The 12887-nt window shown below is 45.3% G+C and overlaps 1 protein-coding gene across 1 annotated transcript in view; it reads left to right on the top strand.

Moving 5' to 3' along the window:
• The window catches only part of LOC120947586 (unconventional myosin-XV), a 38933-nt gene extending 29024 nt beyond the window's left edge, over nucleotides 1–9909 (top strand). The window contains exons 7-11 of the mRNA XM_040363041.2: nucleotides 6959–7608; nucleotides 7743–7965; nucleotides 8033–8349; nucleotides 8410–9229; nucleotides 9320–9909. Coding sequence (XP_040218975.2) covers nucleotides 6959–7608; nucleotides 7743–7965; nucleotides 8033–8349; nucleotides 8410–9229; nucleotides 9320–9481 — 2172 coding nt within the window. The 3' untranslated portion in view covers nucleotides 9482–9909. The remainder of the gene's footprint in view (nucleotides 1–6958; nucleotides 7609–7742; nucleotides 7966–8032; nucleotides 8350–8409; nucleotides 9230–9319) is intronic.
• Nucleotides 9910–12887: the final 2978 nt, after the last annotated feature.

The raw sequence follows: 12887 nt of genomic DNA, 5'->3' as shown, positions 1-12887 counted from the left end.
ATTTTTGGAAAATTTTGAAAAGCTTTTCACGTTTGACGTTTTTTTTTTTTTGACAGCAAAGCAAAAGATAGGAAGAGAATACATTTTACGAAATTTGCGCAAAAGCTTTGACCATCACGTAAATGCTGTTGTTGTGGCCCATATTGCTCCAGTGTTTTGTCGTTTCACGTGTTGTTTACATATGTCCACTATGACTCAGAACTATGCCTATTTTGCTCCGCGTGTCAAATAGCAGCAAAACATAAACTTTTATTTATATTTTTTTCATTTATTTGCATGTTCATGTTCATGTGCTGATCATGTTGCATGTTTTAATCCACACATATACAGGGTTTACCAAGTCATGTTCATGAATGTGCCCGTCATTATTCAACGCCTATCCGATGATTTTCAACAGCTGTCATACATTGTATTCGCATCACATTAAGGTTTCAGTTCTTACACATGATTTTCAACACTTTTCACATTCAACAGATTTTCACAAAGAACTATCAAACTCAATCCACATTGAAGTATGTTGAAAATCATAAAGAAGAACTTAAATAATAAAGTGATTTAAATACAACATTTGACAGCTGTTGAAAAACATATCGCGAGCAATGAAAATTGTTGTTGATATTCTAAATTGACTCGGGAAACCCTGTAATAATGTAAGAATAATTGTGTTTTATGGCACATTCAAAGGCATATTCATTAAACTGCTTAACAGTGCCATTTTGCCCTGCCTTCCCCTACGGGCGCGCATTATACAACAAATTCGAGTTTCCCGGGCGTATGGTTTTCCTTATTTTTTCTTCTTCTGTTGCTTCTTTGTCTTCCTGTGGTTGCTGTTGTTGTCGGTGTGCAATTTCCTCTTCCCTCTAGTGGGGCAAATTGCCCTTGCGGCTGCGGCAGAACTGTGACGAGCCCATGCCGAATGCGTGTTGTGTTGTGGGAAAAGCGGCAGCATGCAAACACACGCCACCGTGCGCCACTCACCGTTGGCACGTTGTTTGATTGCTCGATCAAACAACAAATAATTTTAAAAGAAAAAAAACACAATAACACAAGAGAAGGAGGAAATAGTGGGGAGCACAACAAAAAAATGCGTAATCGATTCTGCGGTTAATGCACCTTTTGCGCAGTTTTTATTTGCCCGCTTCGTACCAAATACCTTCTCGATACGTCTTCATTCGATCGCGATCCGGTATGCGGCTGCTATTTTGGGAAATTCTTTTGTTTCGCTGCCCGTGCCCGGGCGGGAAAACAAACCAAAAAAAAAAAACATCGAATTGTAAAGAAAGCACTCGATCGAGCTCGATGATTGGTTCGTTGCCGTTGGAACCGATCGGTCCACTTCCCTATAAAACGGGAGGTAGTAATACCGTTTTGGAGGTGGTGAGGAGCGGTGGGACATTCCCATCCCGATCGCTTCCCGATCGCTTCCCAACAAGAAGATGTAAATTTTAACCAAATCATCTGCCGTTAAACAGGTGAAACTCAATTGAATTCCGGCAGCGGAGCAAGCAGAGAGGTAGAGCAAACAAAAAATAACTCAATCGCTCGACCTCAATGCTGCACCAGGCAGCAAACCTTATCATTCAGCGAAGGTGGAAAGCGAACAGAACGTGGGGAATGGGATGGGAAGGCTTTTTGTGTGTGCATAAATTAGCTTGCTTTTAAAAAACCTCCCCCACCCCCCTGCCCCGCGTAGCAACGGGAGTGGTTTGAACACAATACAAGCAGTACGCGGCCAGCAATCGTGTTGTGGCTTATTTTTCCGGGCCAATGTGTTGCATGTGCCCGATAGATATCAATCGTTAATTAGGGGGAATATCGGGAAAGAAGGTTGAATGGCAAGCGAACGGAATGCGCATCAATTGGCTTTGGAGAGCGAGTGATGAGTTCGTTTGTTTCGCTTATACAAGCTTTTACCCCTCTTTTTGCCCCCGGGAGGCGTTGGATGGACCACGAGCAAAGAAGTAATTCAAATATTACGCTAAAGTTGATGTGATTTTATCGAAAACGGTAGTATGATGCAACGGTTGCTCTAATGTTGGCAAGGGAAAGGTAGCCGATCCAAACCAGTGCCGTACCGAAACTGTCATCATACTGTATCTTGCCGACTTGTTTAGCTATGCTCTTACGTACCCGTGCTGTGTGCCGGCAGATGGACATGGCGATCGCTTACCGTAAGCAGTAACTTTAGCCAGCGTCAGCGAGTCCATTTACAACACCAACCAAAAGGAAAAAGACATTTGGAAAGTTTGGTGCCCGCCCGGGGAGGGCAAAAGAAAACTTATTTATTTATGCGCCCCCTCATACTAATGGCACATTCGAAATGGTCTGTTTACCCTCGGTTTGCAGTGATTGTGTGGTTGCGTTTGCGGTGCGAGCGAAGACGCGCAACAAACATGACTCTTTCCACCATAAATTACCGAAGCAACAGTAAAACAAAACCAAAACAAAAAAAAATTACAAGAAGAAAATTTACAGAAAAATGATAAACCATCAACCCCTCCCGGCGTTTCACCCGCCCCGGGGAGGGGGTCTGTTTCGGTGATAATCAGTGAAAAAAGGGTGATCGTAAACCGACCGCCAAACACACCATTCGAACGCTAATGGCATAACAAGCGAGTGAGGCAAACGGGCAAAACGGCTGCAAAAACTAGGCAAAGCGAATCGAGCTGGCTGGCTTGATAAATTCATTCGTTTTTCCCGATGTCGCCCGCATTATTAGTGCTGCACCCCAACCTCTCTGCTTTCCACTCACTGACCGCCACCCCGCCAGAGCAGAGGACGACGAAGCTCATCATCGTGATCCGAAACCCGCCTGCATGTTATAAAACGCTTTTCACCGGCTGGCCATTTTCACTGCTGCTTTGGAGGGTTTTTTTTTGTTTGTCGTTAACCATCCTCACTCTCTTTCTCGCTCTCTTTGTCTCTTTCTGCGCATCGATACACGCCGTCGGTTGTTTTCCGTTACGAAGCACAATTTTGTGCTTTTCACAAACTGTTTACTTTCCCCCGGGCGATGCGACACACGCGTGAAAATTAATGGCCAAGTCAAATATTGCATTGTGTGTTGCTGGCCCTGTCTGTGCAGTCGGGCTTACGAAACGGAGTGGCTTTGGCAGAATTGAAAGAGGATGATCGAGGATGGGCGTTAAGGTACACAGCAGATGGATCTGTAATTGATTATTTTAGATTAATCCATGCGCATCAGTGGTTGGCAATCTCTCCAGACGACAACTTATTCGTTTTGATTCATTTGCGATTTCGATCAATCTATCTGCTGGTATTAGTCGTTAGCTCAATTCCAATTCCATCTTCCGTGTAATAATTTTCATAAAATATAATTTTACGATCAATTACAAGCAGACAAATGATTGTTCGTTACTTTGTGTATTGCATTGCATCATTCTTCATACCTTGATGTTATTCGTAATCAGTGTCACTCTAAATATCAATGCCAAATCGATATTCCAAGTTTTAGACTGGCACCTAACACGTTCTTTCAAGATTTTATAACTATTGAAAAAAATGGCAACGATGAAGATGACGCTTGATAATGTATACATAAATCCAGTGGCTCAACAGAAGAATATTTATTTATTTAAATCAAAGTTATCGGGCAGTATGCCTAAATAACTAAATGCTTACAATGTACATATTTAAAGTAAGGCCCTAGAGGTAACTCGAATATGCTGACGCAGCTGACTAACGGATTGATTGAAATCTGCTGATAACCCTAACCTATTATAAACATCAATCATTTTGAGCAGTGGATCATTGGCACCAAAACCAGTCGATCTAAAAGAGCTTCTTAGTAGCTCTCTACTTCTAAGACCTCTAGAGGGAGTAGAAAAGCAAATAAAATTTAAAATGTCAGGTGCATCAAAATCTCCAATTAATAATGTATGCATAAAAGTTATCTGAGCAGTAGTTCTCCTATGCTGTAAAGTATCTAAGCCAAATAATAAACACCGAACATTATAAGAAGGACGAGGAATTTGGTTTGACCAGCGAAGACGATGAAACATAACATACAGGTGTCCCCCGAGATACGACTGTATTTGGGACCGAAAAAATGTCCCAAAGCAAGGCGTAAGTCGAAAAAGTCGTATGTCGAATATCTATGAATATAAAGTTTATAACCGAAGTTGAAGAGTTGGAATTTATGATATCGTGTATTTTATTTAAAGTAATGTTCGTTAATGTAATAATTATATTTTAAAATCCGTACACAATATAGATATTCAAGATAGGGTAGTTGTGGAATCTTTGGAAATGTATGTATAACGGTTATCAACCCAGATATTCAAAAAAATACATCAATTTCTTGTCAATGACAACTTTTAACTGTCAAAATCAAAATCGTCGTATCTGCGAATCGTCGTAACTCGAGGGGGTCGTAACTCGGGGGACGCCTGTATAGGTGTACCATCGTCTCTTGAAGTATGTTTTAATTCATTTTCCGTTTGCTTAAGTTTTTTTTTAAATGTATTTCCATCCTTCATGTTTACACACCAAAATTTCGATAATTATTTATTAAAGTATTCCTTGGGGAGCTTGATTGTACAAATGATTGCGCAAGTTGGGTTGTGCCCTATTTTTCATAAAAGGTTAATCATTTGTTCAGTCCTGTATGAAGAAGGAATTGGTTATTAGTTAAACTGACCATTTTTCCAATATTCAGATAGAATATCCCAAAATGTGTCTTCTTTCATTGTATCGAGCGAATGATGTGTTAAAGTTATTTTAAAAAATATGTTTGTCCTGGCATCATTAAACGTATTAAGCTGTTTCATGATTCATACGTTTAACACTATAACAATATACACTACATTTAATTTGCTCTCTGTAAGAGAACACTATTTTCCAAACACTTTATACAGTTGATCAATAAATTGATAGTACAGCTGTATAGAATTGTCATATTGAGATAACTTGTACTGTCTGTAATATTGTATTTGTCCGCCCAGCCTTGTCCTTTTTGGGGCAGTTTTGTTATCATTGACTATGTTGTTTGATTTAATGATCTGCAATAATTATTACAGAAAAGTACTTGAAGTTAAGATAATACGGCATGGAATGTTTTAAATGTTAGATAAAATAGGATTTAAAATGATTTATTCCACTACACATCTTGTCTAGTAACTGGTGTTGACCACAAATTTATCGCACACCACAATATGGCTCAAGCGTTCGATTTAGGACAATTTACCAGAATTCAAAAAACCACACAACTCGATGTTCAAACCTATTATCTATCGAATGGCATCAACAATTCAAGTCTAGATTGAAAACCGTCCAAGATATTGGCAAACCATTGCGAAAATGTTGAGAGTAACATAAATATATTAGAAATTATACCGTCGTTAGCCTGATATTTTATAATATTTCATGTGCAGTTCCACAATGTTGGACTGATCACTAGAACTGAAACTAAAAGAGTAAAACAAATTAAACAAACATTGCTATGCTAAATATTGAATCCAAGAGTATGAATTATTATGTTAGTTCTTTCATAACTATTTCTGCTATTTTTCCGTCGTTTTCGAGAAGCCATGTTTTAGGGAGTGTTAATGTTGAAATTGTGTAGTATTCGTAAAAGTGTCTTTAATAGTAATGTGTTTGTGAGTATAGTGTATCCGCCACATGGTCCACTATTTTGGCATATTATTTTACACCATATACGTACACAAAAGGATCAAATAGCGACTAAACGTGAGTCGCTGATTCTACAAAGCACCTACTTTTCTACCTTTCTGTGTGTGTCACTGACAATTTACAGATATGTTTCAAAACTTTTTACAATTAAATGTCAAAAAATTATATTTAAATTTGATCCTACGACCTAACAAATTGTTCTTCGCGAGCTCAAATGGTATGAGCTTCCTATATACTGCCGTGCTGAGTAGATCCTACTACGGCTAAGCCAATCAGCCACTGGATAAGAATTGTATTGCACACTCTAATTTATCCTAAACCTAAATCTAATTTATCTTTATTCAATGTAATATAAGTGAGCTTACAAATTCCCAACCATCCCCTTACTCTGCGGCACAAGCATGTAGCCGGTGACGGATTTTTATTAACACAACCGGTGACCGGTGTAGCAAGGTTACACTATCCCATTCGATGAATTATGTCGGATTTCTGATTAACCTTTCCACTGTCCAATGCGCTCCATTTTTCATTCCACAAAACGGGCGGGATATGCACCATTAGCTACGCCACATTTGCATAACTTCGTACGTTTGATGTAATCTGACAAATGGAGCGGAAACTTTATACGCCGTCCGGCAAGCGGAAGCCCTGCTTGGAACGATACCAAACTGCTAGAGGCGTGTTACATTGCCTACCCTGAGGTTGTTTGTTTTTTTTTTTTATGGCCAAAGACGACACCGTGGCGTAATGTGACAAAAACATTAACAAATGTGCATGTTTGCATGTTTGCGAGGTGGGAAGTGAGTAGCGATTGTTACGATTTAAATTTGTACCATCAAAAAAGCTGCTCTAATTGTTGCGTTGAGAGACAGCTAATGTCCGTATAAAACAAAACATAAAACAGTTCATCGGTGCAAGTTGTGTAGGGTCGTGAAAGTGGGCAGATCGGGTGTAAACAGGTGGTATTTACCATAGGTTTCTGACATTTGGCCCTCCCACCACCCCCCACCCCCCCTTCCCCCCCCCAACAATTATGAAGAAAGCAGCGCATACCGCACATCGAAACGACGCGCAGGTTCCGAGCCGAGGCTTTCTAAATTTAATAACACGTTCACGGAAGCGTACGTTTTACGTTGCCAAACCGCCTGCCAACCCATATGCATTTTGCTCTTCATTCCGCTCAAATTGATTACGGGCGGGGAAGGGGCGGTCGCACACCAATTTCAAAACTTTTACGTACAATCATCATCGCTGATCACGCTCGCTTAACGTTTTCCCTTCTCCCTGTTCCCCATTACCATTGCAGACCCAGTCGAAGGGATCCACCATCTCGTCCGGTGTGCGGGCGGCCGCGGCCACCCTGAATGTGCCGCTCGAGCGGCTGGAAACGTCCAACGTGAACAGCCCCGGCTCGCCGAACCAAATGTCGCCGACCGACAAGGGCCACCATCTGCACCACATGATGGGTGGCCATCCGGGGCAGCACCAGTCGCCGCACCATCTCCATCACCTGCACCACCAGCAGCAGCAGCAGCTGATGGATGAGTTCGAGGATATGCACATCGATCACGGCGGGTTGGCGGACTCGTCCCCACCGCCGACGATGATGGGCGGGTACGGAAACGAGGGCCGTCTGCATGGCGGTATGAAGCACGGCATCAATGGGCAGTCGCAACAGCAGCTGCAACAACAACAGCAGTCGCAACACAACTCACCCTACGGTGGGGAGCGCAGCCCGACCGACGGGGGCATGGCGGGCCGGGCCGGCAGTGGCGGCGGTACCGGTAGCGGCATGATCGTTAACCACAAAGGCTCACCGATGGGTAACGGCAACGGCAACTACAGCGATATGCACATTGTGGCCAGCGGCCACCACGAGAACGATTCGTCGCCGACGCAAACATCGCTGACCAAGCATTCGCTGCTGCAGTTTGCGATGCAACACTTCCGTACCGAGTAAGTATGACCAGGTCCGCCCAGCGTAACACGGCTCGCTCGAACGTGAATCGATAGTGGTGGATCGGTGGGCCGGTCGGTCATTACGGTGGCGACAATCGAACGGGACTAACGCTTTGCGCTTTGCTTCACAGTGACGAGTTCAAATCCAACCGTTCGGACAAACGGGCCATGAGGAACCAGCATGCCGATCTGGTGAAATGGCAGGGCTACCCGCTGCGGGCTCCGCTGCTGCGGCTGCCGGCCGACCTGACGCCGCTTGCGCTGGAATGTTTCGACTGCGTGCTGCGCTACTGCGGCGATCTGGCAGTCGATCCGGAACTGTCCGAAGTGAAATGCGTCTACACGGTGCTGATGGTAAGTGCCGGCCGCACCTCTCGCTTATGGGCGATTATTTTTAAACCCCCTAATCTTTCCTTCACAGCATTGTCACAAGCATCTGGCCCTGCGCGACGAGGTGTACTGTCAGCTGATGAAGCAGACGACGGCGAACCGATCGGCCTGTCCGGATTCGGCCCAGCGTGCCTGGCGCCTACTCAGCATACTGGCCGCGTACTTTGGCTGCTCGGACGCGCTGCGGCCCTACCTGATCGAGCATCTGACATCGGCCGCGTCGGACCGTCGGCGACCGTGCCACGGTACGGCAGCCGTCTGTTTGACCAACCTGCGCAAAACGGCACGCTGCGGTGGGCGCAAGAACGTGCCGAGTGTCGAGGAAGTTACCGCCGTTTCTGCGGGCAGGTAAGTGCCCTCCATCAGGTGTCCCTTCCACAGTGAAGCTCATTCCTCCTAATATTACAGGTCTGCCCGGCGACAAATTTACCGCCTGCCTGGTGGCGCGGAACGCATCGTCAACACGCGCTGCTCCACGGTCGTGGGTGACGTTATCGCCGAGCTGTGCTCGCTGCTCGGCATCGAATCGCCGGCGGAGCAGCAGGAGTTCTCGCTGTACTGCATCGTGCAGGGTGACGCCTTTACCATGCCGCTCGCGGCCGACGAGTACATACTGGACGTGACGACCGAGCTGCTGAAATCGGGCCAACCGTTCTATCTAATCTTCTGCCGGTCGGTATGGCACTTTGCGCTGAAGCGCGACCCGGCACCGACACCGCTCTACATCGAGGTGCTGTTCAATCAGGTGGCGCCCGACTATCTGGAGGGTTTGCTGCTCGAGCTGCCGAATGGGGGCGCGCCCAGCCCGGACTACGTGCGCGATATGGCGCGCATTGCCGCGATCCTGCACCGTGCCGCCGACCTGAACCACCTGCCAGCGATGAAGGAGATCAAGTTCCTGCTGCCGAAGCCGGCCCTGTCGTTGCGCGAGCTGCGCCCGGCCCAGTGGGTGGCGTTGGTGCAGTCGGCCTGGCCGTCCGTGGCCGGGCTGAGCCCGATCCAGGTGAAGGCACAGTTTCTGAACGTACTCTCCTCGTGGCCACTGTTCGGCAGCAGCTTCTTCGCGGTGAAGCGCGTCTGGGCGGACGAGAACCCGATGGAGGAGCCGAGCCCGATGTGGCGCGAGCTCATCCTGGCCCTCAACCGGCGCGGTGTGCTGTTCCTCGATCCCAACACGCACGAAACGATGCAGCACTGGCCATTTAATGAGGTGATTTCAACGCGAAAGGTAAGTCAAGATCACCATCACGCTCTCTAATGGAATTACGAGATGATGGATTGATTGTTTCCGTTGTTTTCCCACCCCACCCCATCACAGGTACGTTCAGAGGATGGTGCACTGTTTCTCGACATGAAGGTGGGCAATCTGCTTCAGCAGCGCGTCATCCGTGTGCAGACCGAGCAGGCGCACGAAATTTCACGACTAGTGCGCCAGTACATCACAATGGCCCAGGCGCAGCAGCGCGATCGAAGGGAATAGGGGAATGCGCGGGAAGCTGATCACGATTGAAGACGACTACAACTAGGCGGGCCAGATTTATTTAGGTGCAAAGGATAGTTAGTTTTTTTTTAAGATTATGAACCCACACACACATACATTAGGTAGGACGAGTGCAGAGTTTAGTAGGATCGGGAAGGTGGTAATGATGATGATGACGATGGTAATGATGAATATAAATAATATTAATTGTGCTGGTGTGCTTATTGTACTTATTTGGGTGAACCATGCAGGGCCGGCTGAAACGCTCGACGCGGCTAATAATAATAGATTTGCTCTAGGAGAAACTGTTTCGTTTTGTACCAATCACAAAAAAGCGAACAAATGCACATTATGCTACGTATCATATGCTGTATTGATTATATTTTTCTACAATTTTGAAAATATATTTGCATTTTATATAAATCGAACATTGGCGGTGTTGTTTTAACTTACTCGTTTTTTTTTTGTTTATTACTAGATTTCAGCGTGTTATATGAACTAGAGTCTTTTGGTCCGTGATCGTACAGACATATGCTCGAAATAGTCTCACGCATGCTGTTTAGTGCCTGTCTTCTGCCAATCGAACATCCTGTTGTTAATGGAGGGCGCAATAACTCAATCGAAATATATTGGGATGGATTCATTTGTGGGAGGTAAAATTGTCGTATAATTCATACAGCAATGAAGCACCCATTATTTTTGGATATCTTCTGTTTTGGCACAGCGATCTAGAGAAGCGGTTGGCAATCTTTATGACCGAAAGAGCTAATTTCATCGCAAATATTCATAGAGCGACATTCATTCCACGAGATGAGACCAAATAGATAAACCATGAGTAAAAATGTGTGCAAATTCTATGAAACATATAATCAGTTAAGAGAGGCCATCTCGAAATCAAAGGCTTGCGAGCCGTACTTTGCCGATCGCTGATCTTGTTGAACATGCTGGTCCTATAAAAAGGTTGTTAAACGAACTTGTATACCCAATTCAAAAAGTTGATCACGGTAATCGAGGAATGTGAATCAAACCCGCTCGGGTAACAGCGATCTTCTCAATCGTTAAACATCAATAATTAACCTTCCCGCTAGTTGCTCTCTCAAGTAATTTGAGGAGCCTATGCCGCAGAAGGGGATGAAGAGGGATGAGAGATTTCTTTCGTGATCCGAATATGCAAAATTAAAAAAGAGGTTTCTTAGAGTTGCAAAATCCGAATGATTATTTATTGAAAGTTCGGTCCCTTTTATCCCCCGGAAGCCCATACAATTTTAGGGTGTTAGTTTATCCTTTCCGAGGATAAGTAGTACATAAGTGCAGTGGCGGATTTAACGGTACGCGGACTGAGCGGCCGCGGGGGGCCCCGTCAATGTAGGGGCCCCGTGTATGGTAATTGCAGCATATAGAACAGTGTGTACAGTAGTCTTAGCAAGAGCTTCTGTGATAGATAGGGGCCCCATGGATGAAAGGACTCATAAACTCATCATAGGGGCCCAGTATACGGATCCTGAGCACCACCCCCCCCTCGCCAGCAAAAAAATAAAGATGGGTCAACACCTAATGCAACAATATACATCCCCCCCCCCCCCCCCCCCCCCGGTCGACACCTACCGGGGGGCCTCCACTCCTTTCAACGCTTAGGGCCCCCAACACCCTAAATCCGCCACTGCATAAGTGTACGTACTCGTGAGTGCCGTGTGTTAGTATTTGTGACGCATATTTATTCCGTTTTTACACGCAGCGTACCCGGTTTCTAGATTAAGGTGATCGCGCACCACGCGAATTTATAGTTTGACACGTTCGTTGCGGAATTAATAATAGGGAACGTAACACTAACTGACAAGAATATATTCAGATTTTGGTCAAGTCCACGCCTCAGGAGGGACGGGATAATCTGAGTTTCGAGCTTCAAAACAGACGCTTACTGGAGGATACTTTTCCCGAAGCTGTTAATGACCGGTGGGTGTTCTACATCCTTCTGCGACTCGACCCGACTTCCTCAATATTGTTGGTACTGAACAAGATCCGAACGTTCAATGGTTTGATATCGGATGATCTATACCTTGGTGGTCTTTAGCTGCATAGGAGAACATCGAACTACTCTTTTCAGCATATTTCTAGGCCTGAGTCTAGCCCTGAGTGCCTAGACAATTTTCAATATCTAGACTAATGATGTACTCTCTACAGCGCACACATGACTCTGATCGGCCTCCGGGTATTGTTAGTCCAATTTCAGAGTCGCAGCCGCCTGGGTCAGAATCGTCCGAAGTCGACCGTAGAAGACCGGTGTAATGTTTTTGTGCTCAAAAATTTAATTTTGTGGTATTTTTTCCTCCAACTTGTTGCGCCTGCACTTCTTAAATAGGGCTTTTTTGCTAAGTATAGCGGTTTGAGTTCACCGGAGGTCGGAGTAATCGAGAGTTGGCCGCTGTCAGAGTCATTCGGAGGCGGTCGGAATCCGGAAGACTCCGACTCCCGGTGACTCCGATCGACTCCGATTATAGGCGACTCCGGACGACTCCGTACAATTCCGACTCCAGACGACTCCGTACAACTCGGACTCCGGACGACTCAGGACGACTCCCAGCGATATCGGACTGCTCCAGAAGATTCCAAACGACTCCGTAAAATGTTGGGCGGACCTACCTTCCGGAGTCGATTCCCAAATGTTCAGAGTCAGATGGGAGTCGACTCCAGATTTTTGCCAACATTACCCATCACTAATCATGACCGCCTCTAGCGCCAGAGTCTTTTTTACCATTTTAAATCCCTGGTTTTCCCATATTCTAGTCATGCCATTTATGCGATCTACAAATAAATGTAAAGACGCCTGTTCTGCCAACTTCCCCAAATTCGTGACAAACGTTCCATTTGCAGAGTGCATAGTGTGGAAGATTGATCGATTCTTTATCCGAATTTCCCGTTGTAGTTCAGTTCATAGACAGCATTCTGCATTGTATCAATACAAGGTCGTCCAGATATCTGTGCAGGCACTGCTATTGGATCCTCTAATCGTATGGTCAAACTAAGCTCACAGAAGGTAATCATTTTTTTTTTAATATGACTCCATCCTGAGTGAAGCAGAGTAGGTGTGAAGCTGTCACGGTGGCTTACTATCGTACTTCTTCCTTTTCAGTTATAAATCATGTTCATTTTCATCTTATACCCCTTATCCGACGTTACAACCGCTTTGCAGTCTTGGCCTGCTGCAAAAGTGTCCAAAACCACTCACGGTCTCGCGCCTTCGTCTACCAATTTGTTATTCCGGCCTTAATGACGGATGCCTCCACGCCATCTCACCATGTCAATATGGGCCTGTCATGCCACACTGTCCTTTACGAATTTTACAGCTCGTATGACTCGTCCTTGTAGAGGTTCCTCCATTGTCCTTCCTCACATCCGTGGCCGAAAT

This window comes from Anopheles coluzzii, chromosome 2 (assembly GCF_943734685.1).
Source record: "Anopheles coluzzii chromosome 2, AcolN3, whole genome shotgun sequence".
Classification (NCBI taxonomy): Eukaryota; Metazoa; Arthropoda; class Insecta; order Diptera; family Culicidae; genus Anopheles; species Anopheles coluzzii.
The sequence above is the reverse complement of the archived record's forward strand: the minus strand, read 5'-3'. Positions and strand labels throughout refer to the sequence as shown.